General features: G+C 46.7%; 1 protein-coding gene across 5 annotated transcripts in view; it reads left to right on the top strand.

Moving 5' to 3' along the window:
* The window catches only part of STN1 (STN1 subunit of CST complex), a 101161-nt gene that overhangs the window by 31015 nt on the left and 49274 nt on the right, over nucleotides 1-20872 (top strand). For 4 of the 5 annotated variants that reach the window (XM_030202791.1, XM_030202794.1, XM_030202793.1 and 1 more), the window contains one exon: nucleotides 18413-18562. In XM_030202791.1, the coding sequence (XP_030058651.1) occupies nucleotides 18413-18562 (150 nt within the window). Of the gene's footprint in view, nucleotides 1-18412; nucleotides 18563-20872 lie in introns of those variants that run through there. The other variant, XM_030202795.1, reaches the window with a different exon arrangement.

The following is a 20872-nucleotide window of genomic DNA, read 5'->3' on the forward strand; positions in this document are numbered from 1 at the left end:
GCTTCTTCGTGGGCCGCCCTTGAGGTTGGAGACATTAATGCCATGAACGCCCTTAATTTGGGCGACGGCACAAGCGGCTAAAGTTAAGCGCCGTTCTTCCCGCGCGGCTCCTTCGCGGAGTTTCGCGCCGGACGCCATTTTGGATGCGCAGCATGTCTCTCCCCCGCTATTGCGAGCGCCGGTTGAGAGTGCGTCTAGGGCTGTTGCCCAGGCTGCGGAAGTGCACAGTCTGGGGGGTTTCTCCCCCGAGTTTGTTTTGCTGCTGCATCAGGCTTTCCTCATGCAAAACGCTGCCCCTGCTCCCTCTTCTGATAAAGAGGTTGAGGTTCCCAGAGGTAAACGCCCTCGGGTTGATTTCCAGGCCTTGGAGGACTTTGTCTCCTCCGATGTAGATGAGGGCAGCGTGTCTGAGGTCTCCCAACGGTCCTTTGCGGATTCCTTGGAGGAGATAGATCCCCGCTCGGATGGAGCGGATGACCCCTTTGCAGCGCGGCTTTTTAGCCCAGAGGATTTGCCCAACCTGTTTTTACAGGCCATGGACACTTTGAAGATTTCCTCTCCGGAGGACGTCTCTCCCTCAGCCCCTGTTGGCTCTGCCATTATGCTGGGGACGAAGCGCCCGCCTAGATCCTTCCACGTGCATGATGCCATGCACACCTTAATTGCGGCTCAATGGGATGTCCCGGAAACGAGCCTTAAAGTGGCTAGGGCTATGTCCCGCCTCTATCCTTTGGCTGTGAGTGAACGTGAGGCCTATCTGTGGCCTACCGTGGATTCTTTAATCACTGCGGTGACTAAGAAAACGGCGTTGCCGGTGGAAGGTGGCACGGCCCTAAAGGACGCCCAAGACAGAAGATTGGAGGCGGCCTTAAGGTCGTCCTTTGAGGCAGCTGCTTTAAGTTTGCAGGCCTCAGTTTGCGGCTCCTATGTGGCCAGGGCGTGCCTGACTATGGTGCAGCGGGCTTCCCCCTCGGATCTTTCCTTGAGGGCTGATTGGCCGGCCCTGGAATCGGGCTTAGCCTATTTGGCAGACTTGCTGTATGATGTCTTGAGAGCCTCAGCTAAAGGCATGGCTCAGACAGTCTCTGCGCGGCGGTGGCTTTGGCTGAAACATTGGTCTGCTGACCACGCCTCTAAATCCCGCCTGGCTAGATTGCCTTTTAAAGGCAAGCTGCTCTTTGGGGTCGAGCTGGACAAAATCGTGACCGATCTCGGCACGTCTAAGGGCAAGAAATTACCAGAGGTCAGGGCTCGGGCTAGTACTCGTCCCGGTACCTCCAGAGGACGGTTGCTGGAAACCCGTCGGTACCGCCCGGGCAAGTCGGGTTCCTCTGCCCCCTCTTCCTTCAAGAGGAATTTCTCCCCCAAGCAGCATTCCTTTCGCAGAGACCGCCGTCCCGGAGGTGCTCCCTCCGGTCCTCCCCTAGGGTCTCGTACCCAATGACGGGGCCTTGGTCCACCCCCCAGTGCAGATTGGAGGACGGCTGTCCTCGTTTCTGGGCGAGTGGACCACTATAACTTCAGACGCGTGGGTGCTGGAAGTCATCAGAGACGGCTACAAGCTAGAGTTCTGCCAACCCTTAAGAGACAGGTTTGTACTCTCTCCCTGCAAGTCTCCGGTCAAGCTGTGGCAGTGCAGCAGACCTTGGACAACCTGATCCGCCTGGGCACGGTCGTTCCGGTGCCAAAAAATCAGATTGGCAAGGGACGTTACTCCATTTACTTTGTGGTTCCAAAGAAAGGAGGTTCTGTCCGGCCTATCCTCGACCTCAAAGGGGTCAATCGGGCCTGGGAAGTGAGGCACTTTCGCATGGAGACTCTCCGCTCTGTTATAGCGGCAGTGAAGGCAGGAGAGTTCTTGGCTTCCTTGGACATCAAGGAAGCGTACCTGCATATTCCCATCTGGCCTCCTCTCCAACGCTTTCTGCGTTTTACGGTCCTGAGACGACACTTCCAGTTCAGAGCCCTCCCTTTCGGGTTGGCTACTGCTCCGCGGACCTTTTCCAAAGTAATGGGGGTCATAGCGGCCTTCCTGCTAAAGGAAGGAGTACAAGTCCATCCTTATCTGGACGACTGGTTGATCCGAGCCCCCTCTTATGCAGAGTGCGGCAAAGCTATGGACCGGGTAGTTGCTCTTGTGAGCTCCCTGGGATGGATCATCAACTGGAAGAAGAGCCAGCTGCGCCCGACTCAGTCCCTGGAGTATCTGGGAGTTCGATTCGACACCCAAGTGGGCAGAGTGTTCCTGCCAGACAATCGGATTGTCAAGCTTCAGGCTCAGGTGGACTAGTTCCTAGTAGCCTCTCCTATTCGGGCTTGGGACTACGTGCAGCTGTTGGGCTCTATGACGGCCACGATGGAAGTAGTGCCCTGGGCCAGGGCTCATATGAGACCACTACAGCTATCTCTGCTGCTGCGCTGGACTCCGATGTCGGAGGATTATGCTGTGCGCCTTCCCGTGGACCCAGCAGTGCGCAAGGCGCTGAGCTGGTGGACGCAGACAGACAAGTTGTCTGCAGGATTGCCTCTGGTGACCCCGGAGTGGATTGTCGTCACGACAGACGCCTCTTTGATGGGCTGGGGAGCCCACTGCTTGGGAAGGACAGCGCAGGGGCTCTAGTCTCCTGCAGAGGCAAGTGGTCTATCAACCTCCTGGAACTCAGAGCCATTCGGTTGGTGTTATTGGAGTTCATCCCGGTACTGGTGTTGTAGCCTGTACGGGTCCTGTCGGACAATGCCACGGCTGTGGCCTATATCAACCGCCAGGGAGGTACCAAGAGCGCCCCTCTAGCCAAGGAGGCTATGAGTCTTTGCCAGTGGGCGGAAGCGAACCTGGAGCAGCTTTCAGCGGCCCACATTGCCGGAGTCATGAATGTCAAGGCGGACTTTCTCAGTCGCCATACCTTGGAGCCCGGAGAGTGGCAACTATCTGCTCAGGCGTTCTTGGACATCACGAAGCGCTGGGGCCAGCCGAGCCTAGATCTGATGGCGTCATCGGCCAATTGCCAAGTGCCGCGCTTTTTCAGCAGAGGACGGGACCCTCGATCCCTGGGAGTAGATGCTCTTCTCCAACAGTGGCCGACACAAGAGCTCCTCTATGTGTTCCCGCCCTGGCCCATGTTGGGCAGGGTGCTAGACCGGGTGGCAAAGCATCCCGGCAGGGTAATCCTGGTGGGTCCGGATTGGCCCAGACGTCCCTGGTATGCGGACTTGATCAGGCTCTCAGTCGACGATCCTCTGCGGCTGTCAGTGGAGCAGGGCCGGTTACATCAGGGTCCCGTGGTGATGGAGGATCCCTCTCCCTTTGGTCTTACGGCCTGGCTATTGAGCGGCAGCGTCTGAGGAAGAAGGGCTTCTCAGACAAGGTCATCGCCACTATGCTGAGAGCGAGGAAACGCTCTACTTCTACTGCTTACGCCAGGGTTTGGCGTATCTTTGCAGCATGGTGTGAAGCAGGCTCACTTTCTCCCTTCACTGCTCCAATTTCTTCAGTGTTGGCGTTCCTGCAAGAAGGTCTGGAGAAAGGCCTGTCGCTCAGTTCCCTTAAAGTCCAGGTAGCGGCTCTGGCTTGCTTCAGGGGCCGCCTGAAGGGTGCTTCCCTGGCTTCGCAGCCAGATGTGGTGCGCTTTCTCAAGGGAGTTAATCACCTGCGCCCTCCTCTGCACTCAGTGGTGCCTGCGTGGAATCTCAACCTGGTGCTAAGAGCATTGCAGAAGCCGCCTTTTGAACCCTTGTCGAGGGCATCTCTGAAAGACCTGACGTTGAAAGCAGTCTTTTTGGTGGCTATCACTTCAGCCAGAAGAGTTTCCGAGCTCCAGGCGCTCTCATGTCGAGAGCCTTTTCTGCAGTTCACTGAGGCAGGAGTGACTATTCGCACAGTGCCTTCCTTCCTGCCCAAGATTGTTTCTCGCTTCCATGTGAATCAGCAGCTCTGTCTCCCTTCCTTTCGTAGGGAGGACTACCCAGAGGAGTACTCTGCTCTTAAATATCTGGATGTGAGACGAGTCATCTTCAGATACTTGGAAGTGACCAATGATTTCCGGAAATCGGATCATCTGTTTGTCCTGTTTGCAGGTCCTCGTAAGGGTCTGCAGGCTGCTAAGCCTACAGTGGCAAGATGGGTCAAGGAAGCCATTGCAGCGGCTTATGTGGCCGCGGGGAAGGTGCCGCCTATCCAGCTGAAGGCTCACTCCACGAGAGCTCAGGCGGCCTCGATGGCAGAGGCCGGATCCGTCTCCTTGGAAGAGATATGCAAGGCGGCAACTTGGGCTTCGGCTCATACATTCTCCAAGCATTACCGTTTTGACTGTGGCTGCACGGGCGGAGGCCCGGTTTGGAGCTTCAGTGTTGAGGTCAGGGATTTCAATGTCCCGCCCTGGGTGAGTACTGCTTCGGTACATCCCACCAGTCTATGGATTGATCAGCTTGATGATATGGAAGGTAAAATTATGTATAATCATACCTGATAATTTTCTTTCCATTAATCATAGCTGATCAATCCATAGCCCCTCCCAGATATCTGTTCTGTTTTTATTCTGGTTGCATTTCAGGTTCAAGTTTAGTCTTCAGTTATTTCAGAAAGACTTCGTGTTCAAGTTCTTTCACTTGGATTCTTCAAGAGTTGAGACGAGTTTGTGTTACAGTGAGCTGCTGCATTCCTCTCCCCTCCGTTTTACGGGGCTGGATTGAGACATAAATTCTGCCGGCACTCCCTCCCGCTTCGTGCGGCTGTAGGGCAGCTTTGTACCCCTCCCGCTTCGGCGGTGTTAGGGTCAGTCAGCTCCTCCCGCGGTTGCGGTTGCAGGATAAGCCAGATCCCCCCGCATCGGCGGGTGTGGTGTCCCTCCCCCGCTCCGCGGGGATGAGCTGGACGGATTCCCCTCCCCCACTTGTGTGGGGATGAGCTGGGTTAATTCCCCTCCCCCGTTTCGGTGGTGGTGAGCTGGGCAGAGTGTCCCTCTACCAGCAGGTGGAGATAGAGAGCAAACTTTTGCCTCCCTATATGTGGTCATGTGCTGCCGGAAACTCCTCAGTATGTCGATATCAAAGCTCCATCCGCAGGACTCAGCACTTAGAGAATTACACCCACGAAGGGACACTCTGCCCAGCTCACCACCGCCGAAACGGGGGAGGGGAATTAACCCAGCTCATCCCCACACAAGTGGGGGAGGGGAATCCGTCCAGCTCATCCCCGCGGAGCGGGGGAGGGACACCACACCCGCCGATGCGGGGGGATCTGGCTTATCCTGCAACCGCAACCGCGGGAGGAGCTGACTGACCCTAACACCGCCTAAGCGGGAGGGGTACAAAACTGCCCTACAGCCGCACGAAGCGGGAGGGAGTGCCGGCAGAATTTTAAGTCTCAATCCAGCCCCGTAAAACGGAGGGGAGAGGAATGCAGCAGCTCACTGTAACACAAACTCGTCTTAACTCTTGAAGAATCCAAGTGAAAAAACTTGAACACGAAGTCTTTCTGAAGTAACTGAAGACTAAACTTGAACCTGAAATGCAACCAGAATAAAAACAATACAGATATCTGGGAGGGGCTATGGATTGATCAGCTATGATTAATGGAAAGAAAATTATCAGGTATGATTATACATAACCTCATTTCTATAAACATTTCTTCATCTGTCTGTTCGTTCTGTCCCAGCGGAAGGTAGTACAGCCCTACAAGAATACTCCTTCCCTTCACACACACAATTTCTAAACATAATCAATCAGGAACTACCCACCCTTCCGGAAATCACTAAAAACCCATCTGTTCAAGCAAGCCTACCCAAATGGCCTAAACTAATCCTATGCACCCTTTTACCCAGCACTTGCACATCTCTACTTCCTATATCTTTTATTATTCTGATATACTTAACTCTGTTTCTCTATCAATTTTCACTATGAATGCTCTGTAATCCCTATTTACTATGTAAGCCGCATTGAACCTGCTTTGAGTGGGAAAGTGCGGGGTACAAATTTAATAAATAAATGATTCCACACTATCTGTTTCATGTGGAATGTTTATTTTATTTGAATCAATTCTCTCTTTAACATATAGTTCAACCCCCACCCCCCTTCAATTTGATCCTTTTGATCATTGTGATACAATTTGTACCCTGTTAACACAGTGTCCCATTGATTGTCCACTTCCCTCCAAGTCTCTGAGATGCCTGTTACATCTGCCTCATCATTTAGTGCTATATACGCTAACTCTCCCAACTTGTTTTTTAGGAGTCTAGTATTTGTATATAGGCACTTCAAATTGTGTTTTTTCCTTGGATATACAAGCTTCTTAGAAGTTGATGGGGATAATGTGTATCCTTTATCCTGCACTCTCATTAAGCACGCCTGGCTTACTTTTAGCATTGTTGAAATCTCTCTACTGGGATTTCCTAAATGTCCTGATTCAACAGTATCCTTCAATGATACTGCACACCGAACCATGTGCTTTTGGACAACTGTCTGCTCCCCCCCCCCCCCCCCCCAGTTCTAGTTTAAAAGCTGCTCTATCTCCTTTTTCATAGTTAGCCCCAGCAGCCTGGTTCCTTCCCGGTTAAGGTGGAGCCCATCCTTTCAGAACAGTCTCCCCCTTTCCCAGAATGTTGTCCAGTTTCTAACAAATCCCTCATCCCTGCACCATTGTCTGAACCACACATTGAGACTTCGTAGCGCTGCCTGCCTTTGAGTCCTGTGCGTGGAACGGGGAGCATCTCTGAAAATGCTACCCTGGAAGATCTGGACTTCAGCTTTTTACCTAAGAGCCTAAATTTGGCTTACAGAACCTCCCTCCACATTTTCCTATGTCATTGGTACCCACATGTACCAAGACAGCTGGTTCCTCAGCACTATCTAAGATCCTGTCTAGATGATGCGTGAGGTCCGACACCTTCACACTAGGCAAGCAAGTGACCAGGCGATCCTCACATCCACCAGCCACCCAGCTATCTGTATGCCTAATGATCGAATCACCAACCACAACCACTGTTCTAACCCTTCCCGTCTGGGCAGAACTTCTTGGAGACATATCCTCGGTGCGAAAGGATAGTGCATCACCTGGTGGACAGGTCCTGGCTACAGGAGTACTTCCTACTTCACCAGGGTGCTCTTATTCTAGGAGACCTTCCACCTCCATGGCAGCACAGGGGCTGCCAGACTAGAGGAGGGACATCTCCTAGAAGGAGAGCAGCAACAAACAGAGTAAAGAAGGGCCTTGTGTCTTATAGACCTCCCCTAAACAGTAATGCTGCTTGAAGTTCGCACCCACTCCCATCCTAAACTTTCTCCACTCCTAGCCGAGGGAACACAGTTACCCAAACCCACCAAAGAGTATTTAAAATGAGACTCCAGGCCCTAGAAGGACAGGAGGATATATAAGGGTCCCAGATAAACAAAAACTGTTTCTTCTCTATTAACATAGTATGATGCAGCAGGCTCTTCCAACCCCAAAAAGAAGGGGAGTCGGGAACAGTCCACTCCTTCAGGATTGACCTTTTACCTAGTAATGCTACCTTCTGTAGAAGCATATGACCCCCCCCCCCCCCCCCCCCCCCCGCTCTGCAGTAAAAACACTTCATATTTTTCTAACAAAAACACAGCAGCTGAAAATGGTATAGGGCTATAGGCAAATCCAGAAGATCCTTTAAATAATGAACCACCTGGGTCTAAAATTGTCTAACCATGGAACATTCCCAAAAAGCGTGAAAGGAAGAATTATTATACAGAGCGTCTGTTCACGCATTCCAAAAATACTAGGACTAGGGGGCATGCGATGAAGCTATAATGTAGTAAATTTAAAACGAATCAGAGAAACGTTTTCTTCACTCAACGTGTAATTAAACTCTGGAATTTGTTGCCAGAGAATGTGGTAAAGGCGGTTAGTTTAGCAGAGTTTAAAAAAGGTTTGGAGGGCTTCCTAAAGGAAAAGTCCATAGACTGTTATTAAATGGACTTGGGGGAAATCCACTATTTCTGGGATAAGCAGTATAAAATGTTTTGTACATTTTTGGGATCTTGCCAGGTATTTGTGACCTGGATTGGCCACTGTTGGAAACAGGATGCTGGGCTCGATGGACCTTTGGTCTTTCCCAGTATGGCAATACCTATGACTGGAGAAGTTACTGTTTGCCGCCTGACCTGATTTTGCCTGGATACTAGATCAAGCCACATTGAGCCTGCAAATACATGGGAAAATGTGGGATACAAATGTAACAAATAAATTCTTTGAGAGAAGCACTACACATCTTAAATCTTTTAACTGATGACTCATTGCTTGCCAGTGTTCCACTAGCGGTTCTTCTTTTCTCAATTTCTAATATTGTTAAGATGTTCTGCAACTCTAATTTTTATCTTCCTTGTAGTATAACCAATGTAATATTTTTCACAAGGGCATTTATACAATATTCTACCTTTAGAAGTGTTGCAGTCCATCCTTTGTTTAAAATTAAAAAAAAAAAACATTTTGTTGACGAGGAAACGAGAGCTCCACTTTAATCCATGTTAATTCACAATAACTACAGTGGCCGTAACCACTGTGGCCTCTTAGAGTATTAATGCTGGTTACTATTTGAGATGGCATATGCTGGTTACTATTTGAGATGGCATATTTGATCTCATCAAACAGTCCCCCAAGTTGTTACTTCTCTTTTATGCAAACCTATATGCTGGGAATGTGTTTTACATATTTAAAATAGTCACATATAAGTTTCTGAGCACATCACAATATCTTTTTAATAAAAATATTTTAAGAATTTGAATAATCTTTTTTTATAATTTAATACAATTTGTGTACAGCTGTCATACAGTTCATACAAATAGAGTAAACAATTGTAACTGTTCTAGAATTGGTCCTGTGATCAGGAGCTGTGCATGATGTCTCTTGTTGGTTTTCATTGTTTCTTGTTTTTTGTTTGTTGTATCACAAGTAAGCTTTCCTATTTTTTTTTTTTAAACCATTTGTTCCACCTTCTCACATCAGGGCTATAAAACATCTCTGTGGACAGGATAATGAAGACACACCTGGGTAGCCTTCTCTGTGAGCTGCCTGCCTGGATGCGCTCTCCCTAGCTTGATGAAAACAGCATCAGTAGCCAGTCAGGCCCGGAGTTGTCCTTCCTGCTCAGTGTACATCACTAATTCCCTCACTTCTTTCTTTTTTTCTTGTTGGGAAGAAAAAACTAAACCGTAGCTTTCAAACGTGGAAATACAGGCCGGTTCCAACCCAAAGGGCCAAACTTTGATACCAGCCGGGTTAATATTATCAGCCACTTTAACTGCTGCACAAAATATGGGCTCCTCATGAGTATCGCATATCTCTGGCACCACTGAGCCTGCCCCTCAGGGGATGCGTTTACATACTTTGGCTCACAGCGCTAATGTTGCCAAATTGCAAAAGGGAAAATCCCCTAAAGCAGAGCACATTAAAAACACTAATCTCTTTCAATTGTGATACTACCTATGAAGCCTCCACAACTATCGCTTGGGACACAGAAGTCTTCCTTTTCAGTTTCACCGAAAAGGTCCCGAGACTGTACACTATCACCGCACATGGCTCAAACTACCAACGTGCCCCAGCCACCAACTAGAAAACTAAAAAAAAAGTGAGTAAATCCAAACACCTTTCAGAAAAGTTGCTGCTTCGCTCTCAGGAATCATCGGCTCTACCGACTGCTTCCTTGAATATTCTTCCACAAGCTACTCCAGGACGCTGCTTATTTATTACAACTTTTCCAAAAACTATTACAGCAACCATCTCCAACCCAATTTATTGTTCAGCATCAATATTATACTGCATCTCTACCAGCTCCTTCAGCGCCACCTCACCAATGACGATATTCTCCCCCCCCCCCCCCCCCCCCCCCCCCCCGCCCTATAGAGGTCTTTTCTTTGGATGAGGAACCTTTGGTTTTGCCAGATACAGAGCAACCCTTCACATCTTCTGCTAACCAACAGCAGCCAGGTTATTTTTAAATCTTACACTTCTTCTGAAGGTGTTAATTATACAATTCAGTCAAAAATTGCTTAAGGAATTGGCGCTTGGTTAAGAGACTTCCTATATGAACAATAAAAGACTTCCAAAGCGTACTTAAAGCAGTGGATTTACATTCTGGCCCTGTTGCAGTACCTATCTTGCAAGGCCTACATACTGAAAATTGGCAGAACCCCCTATTCTCAACAACCAGTTTCCAAAAGATTGGATACAAAATATAATCTGCTTCTGGTCATGTAAAGGCTCAACTTCTTCATCATTCCATGGTTTTTGAGGCAGTCATCAATAGAACAAACACTTTTAAATTCTCAACCTTTTTATCCTTCAAGGAAGGAGCAAAAGACTCTAGATGCAGTAGGAGGCAAGGTTTTCTCAGCTGCAATGCTAGTTTCAAGAATAGCAGCTCACCAGTTACACATTTTGCATTATCAACTGTCGTGCGTCATAGCATGGTGGAGGGTGAGCCCTTGTGCCGAGACCGGCGGCTGATAGAAGCCCCTGGAGTCTTCACCTGAACCAGCCACTGTTCTCCACGAGTTGAGCCCTTGGGTTCAGGCGGCTGGCAGGACTTGCAGAGATCTCAGGGTAAAGACTGGCCGGGTCGCAGGGATGTCTGATCTGGAGAAGCACAGTGGAAGGCAGATACCTGACCTGGTCAGGTCAGGATGCAGAGGGGAGTGATCCTGTATCCAGCCAAGTCAGGTCAGATAGTAGACGGGCGTGATCCAGTATCCAGGCAAAATCAGGTCAGGTGGCAGACAGGCGTGATTCTGTATCCAGGCAAGGTCTGGCAGCAGACAGGCATAATCCGCTATCCAGGCAATCAGGATTCAGGCAACTCACAGGTGCAGGCTGGAATCTATTGCTGAAGATCTGCTGAAGACTGAGCTCATTAATACGATACACACATTAGTAGGTCCAGATCTACTCCCCACTTAACCACACATCTATCAAGTTGTAATCACACCTTTATTCCATCTTGCCTCAGTAGTGCTTGATTATCCCTCAATAACTTCTTAGGGTAATACACATGGCACTAACATCTTCATCGGCTTATTAATATTCTTTATAAGTGAGTACTTATCTTCACCACTTGGACAAAAGGGGAATACGTTGTCCGACACGCATGTTTCGCCACTAGGCTTTATCAAGGACTTCCCCCATACGCCGTCCCAGCGCCAGCTCAACCAACATGTCTATGGAGTTACACCCTAGACATGTTGGTTGAGCTGGCGCTGGGACGGCGTATGGGGGAAGTCCTTGATAAAGCCTAGTGGCGAAACATGCATGTCGGACAACGTATTCCCCTTTTGTCCGAGTAAAGTGGTGAAGATAAGTACTTTTTAAAATTTCACTTATAAAGAATATTAATAAGCCGATGAAGATGTTAGTGCCATGTGGATTACCCTAAGAAATTATTGAGGGATAATCAAGCACTACTGAGGCAAGATGGAATAAAGGTGTGATTACAACTTGATAGATATGTGTGGTTAAGTGGGGAGTAGATCTGGACCTACTAATGTGTGTATCGTATTAAGGAAAGGGTCCTAGTGAAGTATAGTGCTGCCTGTTAAAGCATGATATTCGGATAATAATGGCAGAAGACTGAGCTCAGCCATAAATCTGTAGCCAGGGTGGGGCGAGTTTGGCTGGTGTCCTGGAAGTTCAGGGTACTGGCCCTTGTAAGGCAGGAGGTAGGAAAGCGTTTGCATACGTGCCTAGGGGTGCATTTCTCCAGCATCAGCTTCCAGGAAGAAGCTCTCGGCTGTGGCAGGCCAAGATGCCATCGCTGCATGGGAGGCTGCCCGCTGCTCCCTGCAGCACTGAGAGTGAGCCTCACAGGTCATGGCAATGCCGTGACAGTACCCCCCCCCCCTCCATATCAGGGTCTCTCCCACCTGCCTGTACTGGGTTTAGAGGGTATCGGTTGTGAAAGGACCAGAGAAGGGCCAGGGCATGAATATGGTTCCCAGGAATTAATTTTGGGGCCGAACCCTTTCTAAGAGATCAAATAGTACAGCCGCCCGCGGTGACGTTTGGAGTCCAGAATCTCATCCACCTTGTATTCTGGATCTGGATCAACAGCAGGAAGGTGGCGTGCAGATTGATCTAGGTGCCATCTGGAGGACCTGGCCAGCTTCAAGAGGGATACATAAAAGGCATTGTGGACTTTTAGTCGAGGGCAGTCAGAGGCAATAAGTGACTGCCTCAATCCATTCTCGCATGGAGAAAGGTCCGATGTACTGAGGAGCAAATTTCTGGGAAGGGAGTTGGAGCTGTAAATATTTGATACTCAGCCACACTTTTTCTCCAGGTGGAGGACAGGAACTTCTCTTCGGTGCCGATCAGCCCGTTGCTTATAGGCTGCGGCGGTCCATGGTCAGTTACTGTTGTAGTTGATTCCAGACAACATGAATCTCTTGGGTCACTCGTTGGGCTGCCAGTGTATTAGAAGTCTCAGGAATTGGCAAAGGATGCCACCTATACATGGCAAAGAACGGAGATACCCGAGAAGAGTCATGAATGTGATTGTTGTAGGTGAATTCAGCCCACGGAAGCAGGGCAGCCCAATTATCCAGTTGTTTATTGATGTAGAAGTGAAGAAAGTCTTTGATCTGATTTACTCACTTGGTTTGCCCATTATTTTGGGGATGATAAGCTGAAGAAAAGTCTAACTTTATTCCAAGATAAGAACACAGTCCTTGCCAAAATCAGGATGTAAATTGTACTCTTCAGTCACTAACATTTGAGGGGAGTCCATACAGGCGAAAGATGTTCTGAAAAAAGGTGTGGGTGATGGTTGTGGCAGATGGAAGGCCTATCATAGGAACAAAGTGGGCCATTTTGGTGAAGCAGTCTGCCACAACCCAGATAACGGAATAGCCTTGGAAAACCAGGAGGTCAGTGATGAAATCCATGGATATGTCATTCAAGAGAGTCTTGGGTTTGGGCAAAGGCTGTAGCAACCCCCAATGGGTGTGTGGCATCTTATATCGGGCACATTCAGGGCAGGATAAACTGATGGATGTCTGTTTGCATCCTGGGCCACCAGTAATGGCGGGTAATCTTGAGAAGTATTTTGCGGATGTCCAGTGAGTGGGAATGAATAAGCCTAATGCATCACCTTTTGACAAGACCGAAGAGGCATATAGGGGTCCTCCCAAGGGGTAAGGAAAGCTCCGAAAATGCAAGGATTTTGGCAGGGTCCAAAATGAACTTTGGACTCTCCGGTTGTTCTGCTGGTTCAGAAGACCTGAGAGGGTGTCTGCCTGAGTATTCTTTTCAGCCAGGTGGAAGGTCGAATAGAAATCGAACCTGACGAAAAACAGGGACCAAAAGGCTTGTCAAGGATTCAGCTGCTTGGCTTCTTGCAAATAGAGGTTTTTATGATCTGACAGTGACAGGATGAACTGCACCCTCCTTCAGGGCTAATTTCAATGCTAGAAGTTCCTGTTCCCCAGTTGAGTAGTTCCTCTCTGCAGGAGTGAATTTTTTTAGGAAATAAGGAAACAGTTGGCCCCCAAAGGAGGCCTGAGAAAGAACTGCCTCTGCTTCCAGTGAGGAGGTGTGGGGCAACTTCAGCTGGTGTCCTGGAAGTTCCGGGTGCTGGCCCTTTAAAGCAGGAACTAGGAACGTGTGTGCAAGTTTCTCCGCTGTCAGCTTCCAGGAAGAAGCTCTCAGCTGTGACAGGCTGAGACACTGCCACTGCACTGGAGGCTGAGCTACACAGGTAGTAGGAATGCCATGACATCAACACTAAGCTTTACAGTACATTAGAGTCACTCCTCTTCCTGAACTTCTTACTAATTTCTTAACTACAATGAAAGAGATCACTTTTCATCTCATTACCAATATCTATTACCTCTTATGACACTTCCTCACGAATGGGAGTTGTTTCCATTGCTGCTCGACAAATAGTCTGGCTGCAAGCCTCAGGTCTCAGAGATGATTTACACAGTCACCTAGCAGATGCCCCATGCTTGGAAGATAATCGGCAGTAAAGTAAAGGACGCTGTGTCACGTTTAAAGAGCTCTCTAATCCTCTGACATACACTACTCCCACTTCCAAAAGATGGCATTCCTCTTCCTTTAGAAAAAATTATCTATACCAAACTTCATACAAACAACATTTTCAGCCTTATTAACAGCAGACACAATCCAGAATTTAGCAGCAGTCATCTTTTCAGAGACCTAGACCATGAGAAAGGAAGACCCCATCCTCTTTCAACACAATACCTTCCAAATCTTCCCTTAGATTTTGACACTTTACAACTACTAGGGTCAGATTCAGCATTTCTTTCATGCCTGGCATCAAATTACCACAGACGAATGAGTTCTCAATCTAGTCAAATATGGCTACAAGATAATCTTCATAAAGCTTCCTCCATTCTCTGATCCAGCTGTCCCCCAAACGTCTACCATTCTCTCATCAAGCTGTCTCCAAGACCAAGGCACCAATCACTCTACCATTCTGTTTCAAGAGATTCAGTCTCTCCTAACAAACCAGGCAATCAGGGGGTTTGCAACCAATTGAACTTCTCAACACATTTGTGAAACGAGAAAAATTCAGAATTCTTTCTCTACAAATAATTCTGCCCCTCGTACCTCAAAATTCCTGGCTAGCAACTCTGGACTTAAAGGACACTTATACTCGCATTCCAATCCACCCTGCTCACTGGAAGTAACTTTGTTTCCAATTCAATACAAGGTCCTTCTACTTGGCATTTCCTCTGCTCCCAGGGTATTCATCTAAACTCTAGCAGTAGTAGCAGCCTATCTGAGACAGAGAGAAAGCTTTGTCTTTCCTTACTTGGAAAGTTGGCTTATTTGTGGTCATACGGCAGCCAGACTAATATTCGGCACACCAAAATACGAAAGCGCGAAACCCCTATGAGAAAAACTACACTGGCTCCCACTAAAAGAACACATCACATTCAAACTTTGCACTTTAGTCCATAAAATCATCCATGGTAACGCCCCAGCCTACATGTCAGATCTAATAGAACTACCACCCAGGAACACAAAAAAATCTTCCCGCACACCCCTCAATCTTCATCCTCCCAAGTGTAAGGGTTTGAAATACAAATCAATACATGCATCTACCTTTTCCTATACGAGCACGCAGCTCTGGAATGCGCTGCCACGTAACTTGAAAACGGTCTATGAACTGACCAATTTCCGCAAACTATTAAAAACCTATCTCTTCAACAAGATATATCACAAAGATCAACATGTGAAACTGTATAATCTTTTAAACTTCTAGTACTGTCTTATAATGTCTTTTGCTTTAACACCATCATGTAATTCACCACCATGTAACACAAACCTTCTGTAAACCTAATGTATATTCACTTCTATTTCCAGTACCCATGATGAATTGTAAGCCACATTGAGCCTGCAAAGAGGTGGGATACAAATGCAATGAATAAATTTCAAGTAAGCTCTTTTACAAGTGCTTCAAACTACAATATCGGCCCTACAATCACTGGGGTTCATTATCAACCTACAAAAATCTGTCCTGGAACTCAGACTCCAATTTATTAGAGCAGTATTAGACACACTGAGTATTTCTCCCTGCAGACAGAATTCTAACCATCCACAACCTTTCAAATCATCTCCAAGCAGAGAAATGTATTACTTGGTCCCTTTTACAACTACTGGGTCATATGTCAGCCACATCAGTAATGACTACTAATGCAAGCCTCAGAATGTGGCCTCAAACCCAGTGGGCTCAATATAGACAAAAATTGACACACAGAATCACCTTAATGTCACAGATCAAGAAGAGTATCAGGTGGTGGCTCGACACAACCAGTTTGGACAAAGGAGTACCATTTACTCCAACCCTTCCAGATCTTGTTCTCACCATAGATACATCTCCACATGGGTGGGGAGCTCATCTTCAACATTACCGCAGTTGAGATCAGTGGTCTCCCACAGAGACTCAATTTCACATCAGTTTACTCTAACTTTGAGTGGTCTACAATGCCATAGAAGTTTTGCACCACATCAGGGGAAAGACCATTCTCTTACAGACAATCAAGTCAGTGTTTTATCTCAACAAAGAGGGACATATGGGGTCTCTACTTCTCTGTCAAGAAGCCTGTCAAGTCTGGATGAAACTTCTACAACTCCAAAAGTTTCTTCACGCCTTCTATATTCCAGGTCTTTCCAATCAACTAACAAACAAACTCAGCAGAGTCTTTACTCCACATGAGTGGTCCCTTTCATTCAGATTGCTCAACGGCTATTTCAACACTGGTGTACTCCAGGGTTGTTTGCTACAGACCAACACCAAATGCAAAAGCATTTGCTCCAGACTCCTATTAAAGAACAGCTTCATGACAGATGTTTTTTTCCCTGAACTGGAACATGGACCTCTTTTTTACACATACCCTTAATGTCAAAATTGATAAGGAAAGTTCTTCAGGATTCTGCAGATCTAATTCTCATAGCGCCAAAATGGCCCAGGCAACCATGGTACCCATGGCTTCTCAAGCTCTCAGTGGATACTCCCATATACTTTGACACAAATCTGAAGCTCTTGATCCAACATGGAGGGCCGCCTTCTTCACCCCAACCTCAACAAGTTAGTGTTGACAGCATGGAGGATCAAGGGATCCCTTCCCAGTTACACCTTTTAACAGTACATGATCTAAAAGCAGCTCACAAGCAATCTACTCAAAAATCATACTCCCTCAAATGGAAGAGATTCTCAATTTGGTGTTCCAATCACAATTATACTCCTTTTACAAGCTCGATACCAACTCTTCTACAGTACCTACTCCATCTGTCTAACTGTGGACTCAAACCAGCATCTGAGTTAATCTAGCAGCAACTTTGCTCCATCATACTAACTCTCAACATTCTTCCTTGGCTTCTCATCCAGTATTTCGTAGATTCTTCAAAGGTCTGGTGCATCTTCATCCTCCCATTCACACACCTCCTCTTGTCTTGGGATTTAAATTTAGTCTTAACTAATGCAACCACCTTTTGAGCCTTTAGCCTCCACATCCCTACAGAACCTCATTTGGAAGACCTTGTTTTTGGTAGTATTCACATCAGCTCATCACACTAGCGAGATACAGGCATTGGTACATTACCCTCCACATACTACATTTTTTCCCACAAAGGTCATACTGCAGCCTCACCATAAATTTTTACCAAAGATCATCTCTTCTTTTTACCTTAATCAAGACATAGTCCTTCCAGTGTTTTTTCCTAAACCACACGCTTCCACTGCAGAAGCATCCCTCCATACCTTGGACTGTAGAGGAGCTCCTTTTTTTTTTTTTTTTTTAACCTTCACAGAGCAAACCCACATCAACACACTTTTTTTTTCCTATCATCAAAAATACCTTGGATTACCAGTTTCTAAAGCTACTCTCTCACTATGGATTACTGATTGTATTCTCTGTGGTTACCAACAAGTTGACATTCCCCCTCCATCTAGGAGAGGAGCCCACTCAGTGAGGGCAGTTGCTGCTTGCCCATCTGAAAGGAGTTCCGTTACTAGATATTTGCAAAGCGCCTACATAGTAATACCACATACTTTTTCTCAGTATTACTGTTTGGACACAGCAACAAGAAGAGATGCCCACTTTGGACAGGCTGTCTTGCAGAACTTATTTTCTTAATCAGTATCTCCTCCACCCTCTCTGCTTTTTTACGCCAATTTGCGCCACATTCAGTTACTATACTAGTCACTAGGTGTGTCTGCATTATCCTGCCCAAAGTAAAAGCATAGTTGCTTACCTGTAACAGGTGTTCTCAGTGGTATTCAGGATAATGCAGAAACACCTTTCTGCCCACCGTCACCTAAAAAAAAAAATCACACAACGAGAAACACATCAGAAGGGTTCCCACCATCATCATCTCACATCTGCTACTCTCGCTTGCTATACATTGAATTGAGGAAATTAGTGACGTACACTGAGTGGGAAGGAGGATTCCAGACCTGATTGGCTATTGATGCCATTTCCATCAAGCTAGGGAGAACACGTCCGGGCAGGCAGCCCACGGAGAAGGCTACCAGGTGTATCTGCATTATCCTGAAGACCACAGAGAACATTTTATAGGTAAGCAACTATGCTTACTCTTGTTTTTGTGTGTTTAAAACAAAAATAATTACTAGCAAGGGCCTTTTCCTCTGGTGTTGAGCAAAGGCGAATTTGTCTTCCTGCATCATCTTGAGATAATATCTGATTAGTCGTAAATTATGGAAATAAGTCACAACTTAAAGATAAGCAAAAAGAAATGTACTTTCTCTTTGTTAAAGATGGTTCTGTAATTACAAGGCTAATTGATTGACAAAGTTTGACACGGAATTAAATCTCAAGTCCTCTTTCCTTCTGATGAGATGCTCATATAGGGTTTAGTTTCACATTGCATATGCAAATAAATATTGTCCTTGTTTTTGTTTTACATATACAGACAAGCAGAGCTTCTGGATGCAGTCGGAGCCAGCAAAGCCCAAGAAGGAAACACCTTCACTGTTATGGGGATTGGATCCAAGCTTTTTGGCTTTTGCCAAAATGTACATTAAAGACATCCTAGAAATGAAGGAGTCCAGGCAGGTTCAAAGTGTGTATTTTGTGATTATAGATGGCACATAAAAATGTAGTAGTTTTAGTATGTCATAAGGCATTCAAAACCAGAATACTGTATTTGTATAGAGTAGTTTGCATGTTCTACAGAAGTGGCTGCTGTCTATGTAAATCAGCTTTGTGGTCAAGTAATATTGGTTCTTTTTATTCTAAGTATGACCCAAACATAAGTACATAAGTACATAAGTAGTGCCATACTGGGAAAGACCAAAGGTCCATCTAGCCCAGCATCCTGTCACCGACAGTGGCCAATCCAGGTCAAGGGCACCTGGCACGCTCCCCAAACGTAAAAACATTCCAGACAAGTTATACCTAAAAATGCGGAATTTTTCCAAGTCCATTTAATAGCGGTCTATGGACTTGTCCTTTAGGAATCTATCTAACCCCTTTTTAAACTCCGTCAAGCTAACCGCCCGTACCACGTTCTCCGGCAACGAATTCCAGAGTCTAATTACACGTTGGGTGAAGAAAAATTTTCTCCGATTCGTTTTAAATTTACCACACTGTAGCTTCAACTCATGCCCTCTAGTCCTAGTATTTTTGGATAGCGTGAACAGTCGCTTCACATCCACCCGATCCATTCCACTCATTATTTTATACACTTCTATCATATCTCCCCTCAGCCGTCTCTTCTCCAAGCTAAAAAGCCCTAGCCTTCTCAGCCTCTCTTCATAGGAAAGTCGTCCCATCCCCACTATCATTTTCGTCGCCCTTCGCTGTACCTTTTCCAATTCTACTATATCTTTTTTGAGATACGGAGACCAGTACTGAACACAATACTCCAGGTGCGGTCGCACCATGGAGCGATACAACGGCATTATAACATCCGCACACCTGGACTCCATACCCTTCCTAATAACACCCAACATTCTATTCGCTTTCCTAGCCGCAGCAGCACACTGAGCAGAAGGTTTCAGCGTATCATCGACGACGACACCCAGATCCCTTTCTTGATCCGTAACTCCTAACGCGGAACCTTGCAAGACGTAGCTATAATTCGGGTTCCTCTTACCCACATGCATCACTTTGCACTTGTCAACATTGAACTTCATCTGCCACTTGCACGCCCAATCTCCCAGTCTCGCAAGGTCCTCCTGTAATCGTTCACATTCCTCCTGCGACTTGACGACCCTGAATAATTTTGTGTCATCGGCGAATTTAATTACCTCACTAGTTATTCCCATCTCTAGGTCATTTATAAATACATTAAAAAGCAACGGACCCAGCACAGACCCCTGCGGGACCCCACTAACTACCCTCCTCCACTGAGAATACTGGCCACGCAATCCTACTCTCTGCTTCCTATCTTTCAACCAGTTCTTAATCCATAATAATACCCTACCTCCGATTCCATGACTCTGCAATTTCTTCAGGAGTCTTTCGTGCGGCACTTTGTCAAACGCCTTCTGAAAATCCAGATATACAATATCAACCGGCTCCCCATTGTCCACATGTTTGCTTACCCCCTCAAAAAAATGCATTAGATTGGTGAGGCAAGACTTCCCTTCACTAAATCCGTGCTGACTTTGTCTCATCAGTCCATGTTTTTGTATATGCTCTGCAATTTTATTCTTAATAATAGCCTCCACCATCTTGCCCGGCACCGACGTCAGACTCACCGGTCTATAATTTCCCGGATCTCCTCTGGAACCCTTCTTAAAAATCGGAGTAACATTGGCTACCCTCCAGTCTTCCGGTACTACACTCGATTTTAGGGACAGATTGCATATTTCTAACAGTAGCTCCGCAAGTTCATTTTTTAGTTCTATTAATACTCTGGGATGAATACCATCAGGTCCCGGTGATTTACTACTCTTCAGCTTGCTGAACTGACCCATTACATCCTCCAAGGTTACAGAGAATTCGTTTAGTTTCTCCGACTCCCCCGCTTCAAATATTCTTTCCGGCACCGGTGTCCCCCCCCCCAAATCCTCCTCGGTGAAGACCGAAGCAAAGAATTCATTTAATTTCTCCGCTACGGCTTTGTCCTCCCTGATCGCCCCTTTAACACCATTTTCGTCCAGCGGCCCAACCGACTCTTTGGCCGGTTTCCTGCTTTTAATGTATCTAAAAAAATTTTTACTATGTATTTTTGCTTCCAACGCTAATTTCTTCTCAAAGTCCTTTTTTGCCCTCCTTATCTCCGCTTTGCATTTGGCTTGGCATTCCTTATGATCTATCCTGTTACTTTCAGTTGGTTCTCTTCTCCACTTTCTGAAGGATTGTTTTTTGGCTCTAATGACTTCCTTTATCTTACTGTTTAGCCACGCCGGCTGACGTTTAGTCT

Source organism: Microcaecilia unicolor, chromosome 5 (genome assembly GCF_901765095.1).
Source record: "Microcaecilia unicolor chromosome 5, aMicUni1.1, whole genome shotgun sequence".
NCBI classification, from domain to species: domain Eukaryota; kingdom Metazoa; phylum Chordata; class Amphibia; order Gymnophiona; family Siphonopidae; genus Microcaecilia; species Microcaecilia unicolor.